Source organism: Lepisosteus oculatus, chromosome 3 (genome assembly GCF_040954835.1).
Source record: "Lepisosteus oculatus isolate fLepOcu1 chromosome 3, fLepOcu1.hap2, whole genome shotgun sequence".
Taxonomy (NCBI): Eukaryota; Metazoa; Chordata; class Actinopteri; order Semionotiformes; family Lepisosteidae; genus Lepisosteus; species Lepisosteus oculatus.
Genome location: NC_090698.1, coordinates 42,960,399 through 42,982,186, shown reverse-complemented (window position 1 = coordinate 42,982,186; position 21,788 = coordinate 42,960,399). Strand labels below are relative to the sequence as shown.

Here is a 21,788-nt window from a genome sequence, read left to right as displayed (position 1 = left end):
GTAGCACCCACCTGGATGATGCGAGGGCAGCCATAGTCCACCAGTATGCTCACCACACATCACGTATTAGTGGGGAGAAGCCAATTCATAGACAGACATTATTAGGGGGCTATGATTGGTAAAGGTAAGGGGACATTTTTCCAGGACACTGGAGTAACACCCTCACTCTTTTTGATGCTGCAAGCCTTTACTTACCGTAGATGAATTTTTTAAGAAGGTATACAGTATAAATTAATGCCATTTGAGGCTTCATTTGAAATGTTTAACTTGAGAAAAATGTTTATTAAAATAAGGGTATTTTGTTTGACAATGATATCAATGTGATAAAGTTAATTAAACAATAATAAGCCCTAGAAATTAATGTTCTGAACATCCGCATTGCCTTTTTATCACTGCTCAAAATTTAACCAGGAGGTGGAGCAGTTGATTAAGTTTTGAAGAGGGCTATTGGGAAATAAAGTTGAATACCCCTGTTGCTATAGCCTACACAGAACTATGTTAAGTACAAACTGATGTACATAATACAGCTCAAATAAAAGAAGGTTGTTCGCAATGCACTCAACACATTGTAGGTGAATTATTGTACTTCGACAGAGGAATACTGTATCATTCCACCTTCAGTAGTTTCTAGTTCTCTGGGACCTCTTCCTGATTGGATGTTCATATTATGAGCCAGCAGCCATATCACCCTGCAACTCACAACTGGCAACCCACTGAAGCTAAGCAGGTGTGAGCCTGGCCTGTACCTGGATGAAAGACCTCCTGGGAAAAACTAAGGTTGCTGCTGGAAGAGGTGTTAGTGGGGCCAGCAGGGGGTGCTCACCCTGTGGTCCATGTGGGTCCTAATGCCCCAGTATAGTGACGGGAACACTATACTGTAAACAGGCACCGTCCTTTCAAATGAGACATAAAACTGAGGTCCTGACTCTCTGTGGTCATTAAAACTCCCAGAGCGTTTCTCGAAAAGAGTAGGGATGTAACCCCAGTGTCCTGGCCAAATTTCCTATTGGCCCTTACCAATGATGGCTTCCTTATAATCCCCATCTATGAATTGGCTTCATTACTCTGCTCTCCTCCCCAGTGGGAGCTGATGTGTGGTGAGCGTTCTGGCGCACTGTGGCTGCTGTCGCATCATCCAGGTGGATGCTGCATATTGGTGGTGGTGGAGGGGAGTCCCCATTACCTTTAAAGTGCTTTGAATGGAGTGTCCAGAAAAGCGCTATATAAGTGTAAGCAATTATTATTAATTATTATTATTATGTGTAAAATGCTGTAATTGAGGAGGCAGGCCTGATTTAACAGAATTGTGTCTCCTTGTCTCCCACCCATCTTTTTCATATGATTTCAGCATTGTATGGATACATACAGTGTAGAGTAAAAATACAAGCCTTCACTGTGGGAGGTGGGGGGGGGTTGGCTTTGGGGGCAAGCTGTGTACAAAATGGCATGGGATCTCACAATTTATGGCTCAAAAAAAGCCATACATAGACCTCTTCCCTTCCTAGGCGGACAAGGGTCACAACACGTTTTCATATTTTGTAGAAAATAAACAAATTTTTCCATGTTTTTTCCATGGTATGCTAAGATGCTGCCAATCACGTATTCTTGTCACATTACATTCCAAAGACTCACTTTTTGTTATTCCTGGGATCTGGGCTGTGCCACCAAAAAGTGTGGGGGAAGCGTGAGAAGAAGGGGAGCATGAGAAAAACACCCAGTTTTTCCATATTAAACATGAAATGAGAAAATATGAACTATGTACAAACAACAAAAAAAGAAAACAACTATAAAAGGGAAGAATGTGATAAAACATCCAGACAGTTTGCATACTTAACAAATAGCTCATACAATTGCAGTGTTTCAAAACACAAGTCACATACTGTACTGTAAGTGTTCGTCTTTTAACATAAATACACGTTATATAAAAGGCTTAAAATGTATTACCTTTCATAAAGTAGTTCCCTTAATTTAGGCCTTTACTCCCCTTCCCTCTAGATGTTACCCCTATGATTCCCTAGAAAGTTTAGAAATGAATCCCAGATCTCTGAATTCTCCCATTTTTGATTTTAGGAGATAAGTAATCGTTTCCAATGTTTTTAAACATTTATTTCAATGTTTCAAAACATTTGTTTTAGAAAATGTCTCATTTGTTTTTTTCTGTTTTCATCAGAACGGTAAACTCTTTACAACAGTACGTTTTTGTAAAACAGAAGTGCTTTTAGAAGCAACTTTAAACATGCTACAGTAGATAAAATAAAGGTTATTTGTATTGTTGTTACTATTGTTATGACTGATAGGGAGATTAAAATAAATTTCCAAAATATTTTCAGGAATATGATTGTTACTTCCATACATAGACATCCACAGAGCAGTATCCAAAGAAAATATAACTGAGCAATGGATTTGGCTGAATTCGTTAAACCATTCTTTACAATTAAGGCTCCAGACAAAACGTCTTTTGTCACTTAATGATTGTGAACTGGCAGTCATGGAAATATTGTTGTGCAGCACATTAAAAATTTAACACGCTGTTGTTTGGGGGCATCATGTGATGTCACCATCCCAACCTACATGTATAGTGCAGTTTTAACATCCAACTGAAAATTTCTTTAAATTACCTCAATTAAACATAAAAATGATATCATTAATAAAAACAACTGCAGCTCTTAACTGCTTTTTTCCCCAGTAAGTTTTAGTGTCACATTGTGTCCTAGATCATTACAGTCCCGAAAACTCCTGAGGCTATAAAGTACAATGAAGTGCTAACACACCAGTGATCAACAGATCAACAGAAAACAAGTGGCTGCCATGGAAACAAAGGGACATTAGAGATTTGTTGCATATTATCAGCATGAACAAGACATTTTACAAATCCCAGAAGAAATGTGCACTTCTGCAATGGTATCATCCACCTCTTATAATATCATCATCATCAACAACATCATCAGTATAGAAGATTAGGAATTCCTTAAAACGGTTATCTAATTACGGATTACTTTCTTTTCTGTTTCTTTATAAAGACCTAAAAATACTTTTTTTAGTAAATTTTTGGGATTTTTCTAAATGAACAGTACCTCTGTCCACAAAGGCATTGTAGATGCCAGAGATTAGAGCTTGATATAGGTTAAAGCTATCTTAATGTCTCTTGCAATTAAGAAGTTAAACGTTAACAACTTTAACAACTCAAACACAGTTGTTACCATCCAATATCTAGTTTATAAATTTAATTGCAGATTTGTAGAATTTAAAGATTCTAGGACAGGCTGTACAGTTAAAAGATTTCCCCAGAAGTCAACTAACCTACCAGTATGTCTTTGGACTGCAGATGAGCAGCATGAGTCATTTCAGTCTGGGTTCAAAACAATGCATAGCACTGAAACAGCTCTTGACCATTACTGGTTTACTATGACTTCTAATGTCCATACCATCATGCTGAATAGATTAGAGATATTTATTGGTTTAACCAAAACTGCTTTCAACATTTTAGTTAGTAAAAAAAGCTAAAAAACAATGTATTCAATTGAGGCATTGCTTCTCCTTGAAAAAGTGGGTCACACCTAGTGTTCTGCAGGGCTTGGGTCTTGGTCCTTTTTGTTTTAGTAGCTATATGTTACCTTTGGAAGGCAGCAGCGTGGTGACACAGTGGTTACCATTGCTCTGTGTGCCCCATGTTCAATTCTGGACCTGACCATGCTATAATAGTAACAGTAATAAAAAAATCAGCCAGATGGATGGATGGATATGAACCCTCGGATTCAAGTCTTCATTGATATTGTATTGGTTTTAATTTCAATGCCATTAACACCAAATTAATAATTGCACAACTAGATTTGATCTATTTATATGAACTATCTGCTTTGTCATACTTAGATATTAAAAATGGATGCAGCATTTGTTTCTACTTCTGAACGTTCATACTGCAATCACTGTTTAATTTTCATATTAACTCTGCATCTGTGTCAGGTCTACTTTTACTATTGAAGGTTTTTAAACCAGTACTTGCATCAGGAATCTTGGTGTCATTTTTGGGCCTGGTCTTGCATCTCAAGCAGCCAAGTGGCTGCCATGGAAACAAAGGGAGATAAGATTTGTTGCATATTATCAGCATAAACAAGACATTTCACAAACCCCAGAAGAAATGTGCACTTGTGCAATGGTACTGTATCACCCACCGCATATAATATCATCATCATCAACAACATCATCAATATAGAAGATTAGGAATTCCTTAAAATGGTTATTTCATTACAGAGTATTTTCTTTTCTATTTCTTTATAAAGACCTAAAAAGATTTTTTTAGTAAATGAGCACTTTTGGGATTTTTCTAAATGAACAGTACCTCTGTCCACAAAGGCATTCAGTGATAGACAATAAGTTCACCAAGACCACATTATTTCATTTGCCAGAGATTAGAGCTTGATGTAGGTTAAAGCTATCTTAATGTCTTGCTAAACTGTTTACTATTATAGATGATAATTAAGTTTTATGTTATCAGTTTGAAAATAAATCAACATTATAATATGCTTTGCGTAACTGTAATTTAATGTAAGTGGTTTGGCTTTAATATGACCTTGCACATTTTAGCAGCATTACTGTACATTACCTGTTAAATGTCATTCATTTTTTCATCTTGAAAATGTACATCTACACTAAATTTACTAACTCCTTATGAAATCATTGCCACAATAAGTTTATTCACAAAGGGAAAAATACTTTTCCATTTTATTCCATTTTATACATTAAAGCTAGTGAATTGTTGCCGTTAATCTGATTCTTCTAATGGTGCTGAGAGAGAAAATAGATGCAGTAAATGCAAGTAAGACTGTTCATTTGATTTGTGTAATTAGGTTTTTGACATTACTGGAAAAAATGTGCAGTGAACACTTTACCAATCTTAATGTTGTTTGTATTGTATTTCAACATTACATTCTACAGCAGTTTGTAAAATACTGCATTAAAGATTTTGTAGACTTTTCTCAGATCTCATTTAAAAAAAAGTAGTGGTTCTTAATGTTATGAAACACAACATCTCTCACATTTTAAATAAAACGGGTATTTGCTTTCGAGCATTAAATAAATAAACTGAAGAGACGCAAACACTACATTTATTGATTTCAGGATGGTGAACCTTTTTTCAGTGGATCACACATCAAGCTGAAAGAGAACACAAGTCTTGAAGGTATGGGAGATCACTAACAGGCAGACAGGTCTGTGCTGAGCTCTCCTGATTTGAGAAGCATTCTAGTTGTATGTCGTCTTTTGGCAAAACCTGGATGATTTCAGTGTCCTTCATTTCAACCTAATTTTAATTTAAAAGATGTTGACGGTTTGGGAAAAAAACATATGGTACCAAAGCAGCAGCAAGAGTGCTGAGATGGACTAATTCTAATGTTGGTGGTTTCAGTCTGATGATTGCTCAACTTCAAAACAATTATTACACATAGATGGTACCACTAAAATTAAAATAATCAAGATTCACAATACGGTGAGAGCGTGCAGCCCAGAGCATATCTCTGAAGAAGAGATATACCTTATCACTCAGTGAGGCAGCTCTTAAGAGGATCCATGACATTTCCCCTTCTCCTGGAAACTGGCCATCACCCTCTCAAGAGAGGGAAGATAAGTCAAAAGGCTGGACTATTTATGTCTCCATAACGTAAACAAGGCATCAACAGAATACCCTTGTAACTGAACTCAGACAGCTCTTTGTTCTCTGGGGCACTCAAAAGATTTGAATTTCGGGTTCAGAAGGAAAATAGATGATGGTAAAGAAGAAGAAACAGAAGAAGGTAAAATGTGAAATTTAAAAGCTGTTAGTAGTAAAATCCAAGCTTTCTAATAGTCGATTTTCCCTCATTATTCATCTTAGCTGTATTAAATTGACACTATTTGTACGGTAGAACCACAAGTGGAATTGCACTGCTTTTAGCCCTCATACCTGTTCAACTGTAGTTTCAATGCCAGGGAAGTTAACTGAGCAGAAAACTCTAGCAGTGTATGAAATAAAATCATTTCTGTGTCCTGAAATACATTGTCTTTGTTTCTTCCTTATTTATATGTTCAACCAATCAATGAGACTACAAAATCCCAGCACATAGGTTCTATTCTGTCTCTGACGGAGAACTGGATCACACAGCAGCTGGTGAGAACATGGAGGAGACAGGAAAAGGTCAGTAAAGAAGACACAAGGTAACACAGGAAACCACAGAAGACCCTCCACACCACCATAGGAAACAGATGAAAGCAAAGACAACATCTAACATAACAAAGATGGGGGGAGAGAGAATAGAAGATAGAAAGAGAAACTCTACATATTAAAACAGAGTCTAAAATAAATACAACAGAACACTTTGAAATTTAAATTTGTCTTTCAATCACAAGCAAGTCCATGGAGGTGACAATTAGAACTCCTGCAGAGGGCCATCTGTACGGCAGTATTATTGTATGGGACAGCCAAGAGGTAGAAGAGGTACTGTAGGTATTTTGTATCTAATTTGCTGGAATTCTTTAAATAGTGACAACAGTAATGCTTTAAAACAGGAATAAGGCTTTGAATATTTAGATTTTCAGAAGGCTTTTCTTCCTATACGATTGATTTCATCTTGCAGGCAGCAGGCACTTAAAACAATGAATGTACCTGGATTAAGAATTGCTTAATGAACAGTAAGAAGATGGTTTCCAAAAGACTACAGATTAAGGTTACCTAATTAAAATGGAGTATTTCAGGCACCTGTATTGGCACCAGTGCATTTGCTAATTTGTATCAATAATCTAGATTCCTCTATGAGGTACAAACTCATTATATTCACACTAACCTAGGATTAGAAAACACTTCATAAACTGAAATATGGTTTTTGGGCTGTCTCAGAGCACTGCAGCCCTGGGTACAATTCTGAATCCATATGTGTCACGATAGTAATCCTACCTCTTAAGGGAGCTCCGGCTCTTTCGTATTTTAGTTGATTTCATGCGCCTCCCCCCTGTTTTGTCCGTCTTTATTTAAGGCGGGTGTTCCCGTTATGCCGGGCTCTGCATTGGAAGATGGACACCCAGAGGCCCGCCTACCATCAAGTTGCCCTGTGTCCGCGGCTTGAGGACTTGGGCTTCTGATCGGCGTCCAGGGCTTCGGAGCGCCTGGCCTCATTAGTGTTTTTATCCTCCTGGTTCCCTGTCCCTGTTCCGGATCCCGTTCCGGTTATAATCTTGCCTGTCTCGGATTGGATCTCCCGGCAACCTGGATTTTGGATTGCGCCCTGTTTTTCCCTCTTGGATTCCCACTGGACTTGTTCGCCTACGCCACGCCCCCTGAGCACGAGATCACGGCCGTCACGCCTCCCTTTCGGTCTTCCTGTCCTCCTCCTGCTGTGTTTCCCTAAAAGTCTTTTTCCAGTCACGTCCGGATTATACCATCTGCTGAGGGTCCTGAACTACGCAATGTGACAATATGTTCTCCTCGTGTTCGCATAGGCTTCCTCTGGTGTTAATGCATGCCCTGTGAAGGACTGGTGTCCTGCCCAGAGTGTATCGTGCCTTGTGCCTGTTGCTTGCTGGGATAGGCCCTGGCTCTCCTCCAGCCCTGTAGTGGATAAAGTGGTTAGAAAATGGATGGATGCATATGTGTACAAATATGTGTACAAATGTGTACATAGTAAATAATTTCTAACTCATACATTTACAAGGCTCTGTATACAATATATAGACCACATGTTTCACGTACTGGTGTCTTCCTTGTCCTTTGCTTTTGGAAGCAGCTTTTACATGCTGTTCGCTGTCTCACAACCAGGTAATGAGGTTTTTCACACAACCCTGACTCATGCTGTACCTTTTGAGGATCTCCTCATTATCACCACTGCAGCCTACTTGTTCTTACAATGCTTGTTGCTAAACTTCTTCTACATCTCCTGCATCTGCCAGTTTAGTCTGGGCCAGGTCTCTCCAGCTCATTCTTTACTCAGCTGGGATCCTTTAAGTCATTAGTCTTACATGAAACCTAAATCGGAAGCGAACACGGCACTCAAAGTTTATTTTTTCCACGGTGTATCATTTGTTAGCTGTCCCTGTGTTATTGTGTTCAAAGATTCTACAATGGGTGAGATGCATCAAAATATATTGGCTCAATATCTCTCCTTATTGTAGCTGTATCTATCTTTTGTAACTTATGAAGTTGCACTGAATGATATTTGAGATTGGCAGCATATAAACAGAACAAAAACACGAAAAAGCCCAATGGAGCTTACTAACAACACAGAAAAACAAAGCAAAGTGGGCTAATCACAGAGATATCACAAGAAAGAAAGGCATTTCAACAAGCTGGTAAATATTTAGCACTAGCAGCATGTACAGAGTTTTAACAATATAATTATTTATATTACTATCATTCTTTACTACTCAAACCTACAAGACAGATTTTCTGTCTGTATTTCGGTATGCCAATAACAATCATCACACGTGCAGACTGATAGAGCTTAAATTTTCTAAGTGTTAATTGTTTGATAGATGTGAGAAGAAAAATAACAAGTACTTTAGATATACCCACCTACTGACACAAACCATGCACAAACCATGCTTCTAAACAACTTGTACTGTAGCTATTTAAGTGCACATTGATATGGCAAGTAGAATATCAGAATATCCTGTTTTTCACAGGAGGATAACCTTTTGACATTTACTGTGATGTTCACTGTGATTCAGAGACTACGAATCTCTAGGAAAAAAGTGTTAAAGGCATGGACACTTCCTTCTTTACCCAATACAAATACAGTTCTTTTACTTAGTCTATGATTTATTTTCCTATAACTTTCAATTCGGAAGAACTCTGATAAATCAGTCAACAAAGCACAAAATGCAAGAAAGCATAGATTAAAAAATGTGAACATGAACTATACAATTAATAAATAACCCTGACTGAATAAATAATGGAACTGGATTTTCACAAAATTTTGTTTATGATTAGTTTGTCATCCGCCCAAAATTAGAGCAACCTAAACCTACATGATCAGTCAGTACAAAGATCTGATTTCTTTCATCAACACCAAGCTACAAGTTTCAAACTATTCTTGTAAATGCCATTCCATTTTTTTCATTTTAATTAAATAATTTGAATAATGTTTTTGCTGCTTAAATGGACCTCTCCCATTAGTGTTGGGTTTTTAGACATAGCACTATGCAACACATTAAAAACCCAAAGGTTTAGTTTTGGGCAACATTTCCCCCTCTACTGCTTTTAGAATCTCTCTGGAGTGCCTTCATGCATTACCGAAATTCATTACTTCACTTTAAATATGACTAAGAAAGAGCTTAATGGCAAGAGATAAAATGATATGACCATGTTTTCAAATTCATCTCTCAAAAGGGGAGATGTTGTGTGAAAGCAATTGCAATTAAGGCAATGTTTTTCACAGTTAAGTGCAGACCCCAATCAATAGGTACTGTATAGCAAATTAATGGTAACATGGACTCAAAAGAACCTATGGCATAACAAGGAAATAGTAAAGCTGAAAGGGGCAATATTGATTATCCTCAGGAGTCGGTTATGATACATGTATCTGTCCTTCCACTCATTTTAATAATAATAATAATAATAATAATAATAATAATAATAATAATAATAACAACAATTATTATTATTATTATTATTATTATTATTATTATTATTATTATTATTATTTCTTACACTCATATAATGCTTTTTTAGACACTCCACTCAAAGCACTTTACATGTAATGGGGACTCCCCTTCACCACCACCAATGTGCAGCTACACTTGGATGATGCGACGGCTGCCATAGTGCGCCAGAACGCTCACCACAGATCAGCTATCAGTGAGGAGGAGAACAGAGTAATGAAGCCAATTTCCTAACCTTTTCTTTCACTTCTGGGTTGCAGAGGAGCTAGAGTGGACAGCATCACTCTATCTGTCAAACAAGCAACAGGTGCGAGATACACCTTGGACTGGACGCCAGTCCATCACAGGGCAGATGGACATACTGTACATTGGCACAGACACACCTCACACCTAGGTTAATTTTCCCAGAATCCAATTAACCTTGTAGAATGTTTTTTGACTGAGGGGAGAAACTGGGGCACCCCGATGAAACCCACTTGAACACAGGAAGAAAATACAAAACCCATGAAGATAGCACCCCAGGTCCGGAATTCAATATATTTAATGAAACACCTAAACCTAAAGTTTACAACCACAGAAAAATTATCATAGCCAAGATAATTCTTCATAACTTAGAACATGATTTATTCTTTTTTTCTGATTTTGTTTCTACCTATTTATTTCAAGAAACTAGTCTTTCTATCAAATATATCAGTACCCTGGAAGGTACTGTATATTAACATTTAATAATATGCATATTGTTACAATATTACTGTATATGTGAATATATGTACTGTAGTTACTAATTGTAACTTCTACTACTCTCAGCTCATGTGAACACAGGTGAATAATTGCGGTCTTTTTTATTTCATATGGTCTTTTCTATACTATTCTGTATACTGTATTTAATGGGAAACTTTGACAAAATCGGTCTATTTAGGTCTATTCATGATTGATGGTCATTTATTTTCCTACGTGTAATTCAGTTTGTATCCCAGAGGTAGAAAGCAGCATTGCGTAATGCTATAAATACAAGGAAACTGTAATACTGACAGCTAGCAGAGCGCACTGGCAAGAGATGTAGGGCGTTTCAATATCTCAGCGCTATAATTTTGTTGATTACTCGTGTAGGCTTCATACTTTATTCTTTTTCCAAAGAACTACGTAACAGAAGGACTGCAAACACAACGACCATGGGCTTCAATACAGTACTCTTTCTTTTAATTTTTGTAACACTTTCTGCTAAAACTGAACAGCAATTGGGAGGTGAGAAAACTTCACTTTTTAAACATTTTTTTTGTTATTTAATCAGTACTTTCCCGTGCATATTTTATTAAACAAATGGATTGTACAAATCGCATATGCCTATATTTCTATATGCTAAATTAGTACTTGTAGACTGAAACGGGAAATGAAATGCTTCTTCTTCACATACTGTATATTGTATAGTTAACAACTATAGTTGACACAATGTAAATATGAATTTAGTCAAATGAGCTCAGAAACAGACATCTAAATGCCTTAGACTTGTTTGAACATGCTTGATAAAAACTGAAAATAAAATTCAACAAAGTATGAATACAAGTACAAGCGACGTATTTACAATTGTAAAATTGCAATACGTTTATCAGCTCTTCTTTATCAGTTTTCAACATTTTCACTCATAAAGTGGCCTGAGCGCCTTTTTGGCTGTTGTTATGTGGCTTCAGTAACAATATATGCATACAATGAAAATACCGTCTAATTTTTTTTTATACTTAGAGATATTGTTTGGTAAAAAAAAGACAAATCTAATTAAAGCATGAGCCGAAAGCAATATAGCAGGTAAGTATTAATAATAATAATTGAAATATAATATAAATATCATTATAATTATCTTTATAATAGATAAAAGGAATGAGCAAAGACTTTAGATTCCAGTAGTTTTTTCCCTTCTGAGAAAAAGCAAGACATTTTGAATCTGAAAAACAAAGCCTACTAATAAGTAAAGTGCATTGCTGTGTCATTGCTTTCTCAAATCTTCTTTACTAATTCATATGTTGCCAAGCATAGCAACATCTAAGCATTACACTTACTGAAAAAAGTTTTTTGAGTGTTTCCTTATACAATAGTAAATTTGACTGAGGGCCAACCTGTTTGCTGTAGAAGGAGGAAACTGGCATCCTCAAGCAGAGAGAGGTTTGAACCAAGAGGTAGCTGCAAAGGAAGAAATTACGTACAGTAGGGCAGGAATGCAGAAGACTTATACAAAGGAGAATACTTTCTTTCACAGAGTATTATTTTTTTAAACTGAGGAAAAGGCTTCATGGAGGTGCAGTGGTTCACATTGCTGCCCTGCAGTTCTGGGGCAGTGGGTTCAATTCCAGACCTGGGATGGGATATCTGTGTGGAGTTTGTATTCAGTCCCCATGCTCTGGGTGCTCGGTTTCCTCCCACAGTTCAAAGACATACTAGTAGGTTTACTGGCTTCTGGGAAAGCTGGCCCTGGTGTGAGTGTGTTCGTGTCTGTGTCTGTGTCTGCCCTGCAATGGACTGGTGTCCCATCTGAGGTGTAAACTGCTTTTTGCCCATTGTTTGCCAGTGTAGGCTCTGGCTACCCTGCAACCTAGTATTAGATAAAGTGTTTAGATAATGGATGGATGGAAAATTAGGAAATTACTTCGATTTAAGACAGCTGAAGATCATTTGAACTTGACTGCTGCCACCCCCACCCCCCCCAGCTTTTGTTGTAGACTCCAACTCCACCACCCTGTAAACTATACTCCCATGTATAACTTTCTTCTGTATTACTCAAGACAGGTTATTATAATCTGCAATTAATGGTAGCCTCATTCCCAAAAGTCAACCTTTCTCTCTGCTTGTGAAGTTAATACATGCCAGATCTGTAATTTTCTCAAATTACTTGCCCACCAAATGACCCAGTCCTACACGGTTCTTTGAAACTCATGAAATGAAACTCCTTCTTTTTTCTTGAAAGAAACAAAACCTAACATTTTGCCAAAGTCTTTAAAAGTAGATAGTCCATCTCAAGCAAAGGAGACACCTGCAGTATGATGAGGTGGTTTGTAAGAACATTATAAAATAGAGGGTATATTTCTTTGGTGTAACTCAATACTAGGTTTATACAGTATGTGTCATGCCCAGCACGCTCTCTCTCTAACACCGTTACATTCCCAAACCCACTGTTTCACAATCTCATTCCTAAACTGAACCCATCACATTCTCACTTTCACCAGATTCCACAAATTCTCACTCCTGGACTAATTGTCCAACCATCTTTCCCTTCAGTATTTAAAGTTCCCTCACGCACCAACCCAGGCTCACTATTGAGAAGCTTCCTGTAGTATTCTCTTGTGTGTGTTTCAACCTTTTTGACTGACCTCCTGGTTCCTAATCTTTGCTCCTGCTTTTTTTGACCACGCTCTTTGGATTCTGTTTTTTGGATTGTCTTTCTCCGATTTCTCTGGTTACTGGACTCATTGCTTCTCCAATCGACCAAGCCCCTGGACTACATGTTTTGGATATTGTCCCTGCGCTACTCTACATTCTGCAGGATTCAAGGCTATGCATAAGGATCCTCCCATTCTACCTATCTGTTCCCTGTGTGCTCCGCCCCTTCCTCTGTCATTCAATTTTCTCCTTCCTATTTAATCCCTAACCACGAACACAAACATCTAAGTGTTTTGAATTCCATCCTCCTCCCTCCTCTTCCTCTTTCTTTCATGTTGCCTTTGCATCCAGGTTCCCTCTGGGGGGTAATTACTTGAATATCTGTGCGGTCCTGAGCATATTCAGGACAGTGAGCACAGGTTATTTCGGATAATGCAGGACTATGAATGCAGGCTGTGCATGATAGTGTGTGAACAGATAATTAATTTCAAGACAATAATGTTTAAGTGTCCTGACACTTAGAATGTAGTGTTGTAACCCCTTCTCCAGGCAGTATAATGGTTGCCTTGTGGCCACAGACAAAATGGTTAAGAGCCATAAACTGTATGTTGTAAAATCAGTGTCCATTCTGTGATGTACTTCGCTAAACTGTGTCTTCCTGAAAAGAATTAAGTACATTTTTGCAAGAGCTTCTAACTGTTTTTGAAATTTTACCCACCAATGTCTCACTATCCAGCAATTCATTCCTTCTGCTAGATCTTCCTTTTCAGATGACCACACCAGCAAACTGTAAGAGGGCTCTTGTTGCACTCCAAAAATAAGATTGTCCCTGCCTTCCCAAGCCTGAAACCTAGGTTCGCAACTGAAAGAGCCAGATAGATGCAATGACCATAAGATCTGTTGACTCATAAGACCTGATAAACCATTTACTTAATTGCACAAATGTATAACTACATCTACTACATTAACTACACTGCCAGCAGCCATATCACCCTGCAACTCACAACTGGCAACCCACTGAAGCTCAGCAGGTGTGAGGCTGGTCAGTACCTGGATGGGAGACCTCCTGGGAAAAACTAAGGTTGCTGCTGGAAGAAGTATTAGTGGGGCCAGTAGGGGGTGCTCACCCTGTGGTCCACATGGGTCCTAATGCCCCAGTATAGTGACAGGGACACTATACTGTAAACAGGTGTCGTCCTTTGGATGAGACATAAAACCAAGGTCCCAACTCTCTGTGGTCATTAAAAATCCCAGGGCGTTTCTTGAAAAGAGTAGGGGTGTAACCCCAGCGTCCTGGCCAAATTTCCCATTAGCCCTTTCCAATCATGACCTCCTATCTATGAATTGGCTTCATTACTCTCTGCTCTCCTCCCCACTAACAGCTGATGTGTGGTGAGCGTTCTGGCGCACTATGGCTGCCGTCGCATCATCCAGGTGGATGCTGCACATTGGTGGTGGTGGAGGGGAGACCCCATTACCTGTAAAGCGCTTTGAGTGGAGTGTCCAGAAAAGTGCTATAAAAGTGTAAGCAATTATTATTATAAGCTGCTACTTGATGAGCATGATTAAGACAGTAGACATCCAGAAGCTCCTCTTAACTACTTTATAATGGTCATGGATTTGTTGCTTCATTGCTTTTACTGAAAATATTAGGATGGGATTTCTGCAAGACCTGTAATCCACATTGTGTAGCTGGAAGCTTGCAGTAGTTGATAATCATTGTTTGAAATGCAAATAGTTCTATGCACTTATATAGCTCTGACTGTGGAGACGGCTGTTGTCCTTTTTTGGTGTGGAGTACAGTGATTGCAGCAGGAGAGTGGATGGTCAGGATTGAATATGTGAAAGCTGTGAGTATGCAGATGTTCTCTTTGTCTTTTGATGACTTGCTAAACATTTGATCATCCATCCTTCCATTTTCTAGCCCCTTCATCCAATTCAGGGTCACGGGAGAGTAACACACAGATACACGCACACACCAGGGACATCTCAGAAGGCAACAATCCTATCAGTACAGTATATCAGAAACCGGAGAACAGAGGAAACTCACACAAACATGGGGAGAACATATAGAATCCACTCAGATGGCACCCCAGGTCAGGAAATGAACCCAGGGTCCCAGCTCTGCGAGGAGACAATGCTAACCACTTTTCCAGCCTGCCACCCCTCTGAACACATGTGTTCTATGGACAATTGACAGTGAAGGAACCCACTGGTTGTGCTTGAATATAGAATGAGACTTCTTTTAATTAGTCTTAGATATATAATGAATATATACAATAGACCATGCCACCCAGTAACATTTCACTCAGTTTCAAGAATATTGACAGATTAATTCATTTTATTCTCTACACTTCTCTCCCTTCATTATGTTTCATGTCATGCAGTTCAAATGTGTACAGTAGGTAAAATGATCTGTCTTGCAGTGCTTCCCATGTTGTGAAGTTTATTTAATTATTTCATGAAATAGGAAACCCACATACATGTATACAGTAGTTCTTTTTTACTGTTCTGATTTTACTTTTTATACATTACGAACTTGAAAACTATAGCAGTACCGTGATGCGGGATCAATAATGTAATTTGCTTAAGCAGTCGTGTTTTCAAAAGCAAATGAAAAAAATAAATAAAAGAAAAAAGTTGTCACTGAGCAACCTGAGCATTTGCAAATCTCTTAACTAACATGAAGATGTTTCTGCAGCCAGAGGGCGCCCCTACTCTGTCCTGTCCCTAGCTTCCGATGCTTTGCTGTCCTTTCGGTGTCTCTCTCTCTGGGGCTTTATATTTCCCGGTCACTGATTCACCTTCGCTCAGCATTGATGTTTGGATGTCCTGAGACCCGCCTAGCACCAGGTCACCCCACATCCGCTGCTTGAGGGCTTTGGTTTCTATTAGGGCTGGGTGATATGGACAAAAACATTATCACGATAAAAATTTTCATATCAGTCGATATTGATAATTATCACGATAAATGGCAAATCATTATTTCTTTCAAGTTTAAAGGCAGATTTTTTTCTCCTGAGTGAAAGTTGAAGAAACCAGACAGTTAATAGGTAAATTAAACAACTCTTTATTTTAAGAACACAACAAACACTTGCTAAACAGCAGAAACAAATCTGAGGTAGAGAGTATTCAAGTCTTTTTTATGTCAAAATATGCTTGAGTAAAATTTACCAAATAAATATCTTAATAGAAAAATTAAATACTGCAGTGTGATAAAACACACATAGAAGATGGCTCAGAAAGACTGCAAAGTTTAAAGTGCTCTGTTTTATGTCTGATCGTAAAAAGCCAAAATATCTCCAAATTACCGAAGTTGAATGACCTTTTCTGTCAATGATGTCATCATCCTTCGAGCTGGTCATTGGCAGCACTACATTTGCTTCAGTGTCGCTCATTTCTCCGCTCTAACTACAATCCTGTCAGCCACCACCGTGTGGGTAAACACCACCACGTTAGCTGCCCGGTCTGCAACACGCACGCGCACTCGCGCAGTATTTTGTGCGCATGCGCCTATCATGCGCAAAGCATAAACATATATATCGAACATTTATCGAACTTTTGTTAAAATTATATCAAGGAAAATTATATTGCGATAATTATCGTCATCGAATTATCGCCCGGCCCTAGTTTCTATTCGACTCCTGAACTGCTGAGCCCGGGCTAATCCCCCGTTCCACAACTATGCATATGTGTCTTTTTCCGCTCTTCTGCCTCTTCACGGTTCATCCCTTCCGACTTTCGTGACAATTGCTTTTTATTAATGCTTAGTTTTGTTCATCATCATTATCATTACCCCTGCCTCCTAAAGTGGGAATGACACTTAATACATTTTATTACTTTAATTAATTTGAACAAATCCATTAATTGTATTTTTCCATTTCAGAGATCCAAGATCGAAATTTTCCATTGATTTTCAGCCCTGTTGATAATACAACACGTGGGAACATACCAAAGGAGGCCAAGGAATATCTCACTGGACCTCTGATGACCATTCTTATCCCTACTGTTTATACACTGGTGTTCATCATCAGCTGTCCCCTGAATGCCATTGCAATCTTCATGTTCATCTTGAAAATTCGTCCGAAGAAGCCAGCAGCGATATACATGCTGAATCTGGCAGTTGCCGACTTGCTGTTTGTCCTTCTCCTTCCCTTTAAGATTTCTTACCATTTCAATGGCAATAACTGGGGATATGGACCTGCAATGTGCCGCATAGTAACTTTTGCCTTCTACTGCAACATGTACTGCTCTGTTCTGCTTGTGATGTGTATAAGTGTGGACCGCTTACTGGCTGTGGTTTATCCCATGAAGTCTCTCACCTGGCGCAGACGGAAGAATGCCATGATTGTGTGTTGCACCATGTGGCTGCTCGCCATTGGCGGAGTCATGCCCATTCTCCTATCTGAGCAGACTGTCGATGTATCGGAACTGAACATTACTACCTGCCATGATGTGCTGAAATTTGAAGAGCTTAAGGGTTACTACCTTTACTTCTTTCCAATTTTCTGCTCCATTTTTTTCTACATACCGTTGATTTGTATCACTGTTTGTTACGTCCGTATCATTCGGTGCCTCAAGGCTTCCAATGCAGCCAACAGGACCAAGAAGTCAAGAGCAATTTTCATGGCCATTACTGTTTTCACTGTTTTTGTTGTTTGTTTCCTGCCAACTAACATTGTCTTGCTCATTCACTATGCTCAGTTTGCCACTGGATACAATGATAAGTCCTACATGGCCTTTCTTCTCTCCATGTGTATTGGCAGTGTGAGCTGCTGTCTGGACCCTGTGGTTTATTACTTTGGGTCTTCACAATACCAGAAGAAAGTCCATAGTCTCCTGCAGTGTAAGAGTAATCTACAGACGATCAGCAGCACACAATCCGAAAGAACCTGGAGCAGTGAAATGAAAACCTTAAAATAAAGGTTGATCAGCATAAGACAGTGATTGTTTGAACACCTCAGCTTGATAGGATTTGTTGATAGAAATGTGATACACCCAAAACATGGTAAATGGTTTCAAGGATAAATTGGAATATTCTCCTTTTATTCTGGAGTATTATAATTAAATTATAAGCCATATTGATCTAAATAATTATACATGTCAAATGTGAAAGGAGTTGTGCTTTCCAAATACAGGGCTTGTCTCTTTTAATGCAATTTCACCATACGTATGGTAAAATTAATTATAAATGAGAATGATGTGTAAGTAATGGAAATTAAGTATAGAATGTAATCAATACTGGACTTCCAAATGGATTTGTAATGTGTTTATTTACCATAACAAGAAATGTGATCTGCTTCACTTTTGTGACAGTAAACTTTTAATGAAGGGCTTTGGTAAATATTTCCAAATTAACCCAGCATATTTTCTTTTGGTCCCAAAACTTTCATTATCTCTGATTTGACTTTCATTTTGCGTTGAATGATCCAGATAACAGGTTATTATTGAGCCCAAGTCTCCTTCTGGAATTAGTAAAAACCTCAGTTTCATGGTTCTGTTCATTTAAAATATTTTTTTTTAATCTGAGCATGTGGCTGGCATAACTTAGGTCATAATGTTATTTCGCCCTTCCCCCTTCTCTTAACGACAGGCTACTTTTCTTCTAAATTCTCTCTATTCATTGTAGGTTTCATTTAAAACCTCTCTTCACCTATCCCGACTTCACACCTCCTGATTGGCCTCTCTTTATGTCCCGTGCTCCCCCCTCTCGCTCCTCCTCTCTCCCAGCTTTTGTTCTCCTGCTACATTACCTTTGCTTACTGCCCTGTCTTTCTCACACCTGAAGAAGGCTCCACGGCCGAAACGTTGTTTTCTTTCTTCTCTTTTCAGCATGTAATATACCAGTGTTTGCCTCATGAATTGTATATTCTGCTATACCGTAAAGAATACAGTTGCATATGGAGAATTGTGTAAGATGTACTCCTGCAATGCTTTACTCAGATAACAATGGTTTCGAGAGCTCTGCAAGATTCCTATGTATAAATCATTTAACAGAAAAATTAAATTGTTTAAAACAATAAAAAAATATTTACAGATTCATGTAGTAAGTGTTGTTTATTAATTTCCAGAAAAATAAATCACTGCTTCCACTAGGTGTCTTGCAATTTTACAGGTACATGTGTATGTATTTATTTAAAGTTTGAAAAACTTTCAAATTGATCATTGATAATAAAATGTAGGAAGGAAAATGTTAAAAGCTCTCACATTTGCATATCACATACAGTAGTAGTCTGGAGAGGTTAGGGGGGAGCTTAGATGGACAAAGCAGGAAGAGGAGGCAAAGAAATTAGACAGGGAAGAAAATAAAGAAAGAGAAGGGGTATAGGGGAGATGAAAAGGTGGTCGAGAGATGAAAATCTGCTTCATGAATTCCAATCCGGGATGGGATGCCAGTCCATTTAGGCTATGTCACGATCCGGTTCTTTCGAGGCCCTATGCGGACGACACGATCTGAATTGTGAGGATGCAATAGGGAAAATAGTCATGCAAGAGAAGGCGGTAGTAGTTCAGGTGGGTAGCTGCGTCAGCATGCGTAGGCTGCAAAGGAACAAGTAATAGGTTTATTCCATGCTGAAAAAAAGAAGAAAGAGAACACAACGTTTCGGCCGTGGAGGCAGAGTCCTAGACCAGGGGATCCATCCGAAGTTAAAACAAGAACCGGGTCGGGACCGGCAGGGCAGGGAATAAGGAACAGGAAACTAAAACCATGAAGGATTGTTATATAGCACAAGTAGTACATGCAACCATATTGCACAAAACAAAATCATATTTGCCCTGAAAAAACAATTAGCTGAACTCTAGAAAAAAAGCAAATCACATTTATTCACATCTTTAAGTATTACTTTAAATACAATTCAACAAATGCTAATCAAAAATTCGTTCTGCTCTTTGAAAGTGCAATGGATGGGTCTTCAACCATGTAGAAACTTCTAAAGGTTTCATGTTTCACTGGGATGTGAAAGGAAGTAATAAAAATATTTCAATAGTAGGATCATCATCATGGCTGAGGACAATGAGCTGTTCAAAGACTGCAGGGAAATGATCATTGACCTCCACAAATTGGAAGAAGGCTATAAAAGAATTCTCAGAATAATTCATCTGCAAGTTTCTACTGTAGAAGAGGATGTAAGCATATCTTGCCACTACTATGAAACAAGTGGCTTGCAATGCAAACATACTGTAAATCCAAAACCAACAAGGTCTTGAATACACTGTACCGAAGCTAGGTAGTGGTGAAAAAGGATCTGATGCAGATGCAGGAGTCCTTGGGAGGCGAGTAAGCGAACAGAGCAAAACCTGGAGCTGAGTCGTAGTCCGAAGGCGTAAGGTACAGTAGGTCAAGATCCGGTAAAGGCACTGGTGGCCAACTATCCAGAACGAGAGACAGGTACAAGGTCGAAACAAGAGCGGCAGGGTGAAATCCGAAAATAGTCACAGGTAGCAAGCAATCCAAGGGGCGAGACGAGAACCAAAGTCCGAAGGCAAAAGGTGAAGTCAAAATTCCAGTAAGGCAAAAGGAAAAGGAACGCTAGGTAGAGCGACAAGAAGAGAACTCAATACCGAGCAGCGATACACGGGTAAGGGAAGCTTAAATAATGCAGCCTGCTGCACGGTAAGGCGTCTGATGAGAAATTTGTAATTAACACCCTGCTGCTGGAACTGATTAGCCCTCTTGGAAGCTGGTCTGGGCCGGTTAGTGGTCTTGACATACACACTGGCATCCCCAGGATATAAAGTATAGAAAACCACCATTCACTCATTCACTTCAATGTGAATTTTACAACAGGATTTCAAGTGAGAAGGCTTTGTTGAGGGTGAACCACAAGAAGAGGTGACTAATACTTGCCATTTACTGTAAATTTACCGAAACAATCTTATGTTTTTTCATAAAATTAAAGGCAGCTCACCTTGGGAAAAAAAAACTGATTTAGAGTTGTCAATCAGCCTAGACCGCATCATAATAGACTATGGGTGAAAGCCAGAGCACCTGGTGAAAAATCACATGATTGTTGGGAGTACATGTAACGTCTACACAGACAGGCAGCTCAGACACAAATACAGAAGTCAAGAGCTGTGACATAGCAGCACTAACCACTAACCACTAGCCCCTCATCTGAATACAAAAAGATCAGTCTTGCCCATAATTTACAGCATTCCAGGTTATACAAATTTTTGCATGAGTCTGCACAAATATTGTATCTGTTCTTATTGCACCATTAACCCACTGCTCCTTTATGGTTGCTTCATTGTGATCATACAACAACGAAATCTGGTTAGTCAATGGGGCTATGACATCCTTCTACATCTGGGAGCAGTGATGCAGAACCCTGCTTTTGCTTCTCCAGCTCCCCCACCACACACTGAACCTGAAGAGCCAGAGTTCAGTTCTTTCTGCTCCCCACTCTTTGCAATGAACAATATAGTGAGCTTGTTGGTTGGGGTGCAGCTCAGACAAGCCCTTATTTGCGTGCTATAAAGTACTTCAGAGATCTTTTCCTGCACATTTTAAGGCCAGTCCCTAGGCAGTTATCTTGCTTCTGATGGGTGCAAAATGCTCAGCTGTACTTCATCTAGGAGGAGCAAGTTTCAGTCTCAAAATGTATTCGCAATTGCCTTTTTATCTCACTCCATTTGAATCATGTGGTCTGGAGCAAAGCTTTTATTTCTCAACACATTACTTTCAATGCACTTATAAGGCATGTCTACAGGCCTGCAGTGCTCCAGGGTTATGCCAAGATTACTCACCCAGATAACCAGCATACAAGCTTGCACACTGATGAGCTAAAAAGTGA

General features: G+C 38.8%; 1 protein-coding gene and 1 long non-coding RNA gene across 3 annotated transcripts; both read left to right on the top strand.

The window, feature by feature from the left end:
* Positions 1 to 5,459: 5,459 nt before the first annotated feature.
* On the top strand, positions 5,460 to 7,716 carry LOC138237849 (uncharacterized). Of its 2 annotated transcripts, XR_011189160.1 has the most exons (3): positions 5,460 to 5,789; positions 6,077 to 6,169; positions 7,005 to 7,716. It is a non-coding gene; the product is annotated as an uncharacterized lncRNA (long non-coding RNA). The 2 variants fall into 2 exon arrangements; XR_011189159.1 differs by lacking the exon at positions 5,460 to 5,789 and having other exon boundaries at positions 5,803 to 6,169.
* Positions 7,717 to 10,666: 2,950 nt separating this feature from the next.
* On the top strand, positions 10,667 to 19,031 carry LOC102697478 (proteinase-activated receptor 1-like). Its single transcript, XM_015365661.2, has 2 exons — positions 10,667 to 10,869; positions 16,880 to 19,031. Exons 1-2 carry the CDS (start codon positions 10,797 to 10,799, stop codon positions 17,914 to 17,916), a joined length of 1,110 nt encoding a protein of 369 aa, XP_015221147.2. The 5' UTR covers positions 10,667 to 10,796; the 3' UTR covers positions 17,917 to 19,031.
* Positions 19,032 to 21,788: the final 2,757 nt, after the last annotated feature.

What these genes read in the sequence shown, in the direction of transcription:
- LOC102697478 (XM_015365661.2), top strand. Translation starts at nt 10,797, where the DNA reads ATGGGCTTCAATACAGTACTCTTTCTTTTAATTTTTGTAACACTTTCT. An exon ending in AACTGAACAGCAATTGGGAG is followed by an intron (nt 10,870 to 16,879) that starts GTGAGAAAACTT and finishes TTTCCATTTCAG; the next exon opens with AGATCCAAGATCGAAATTTT.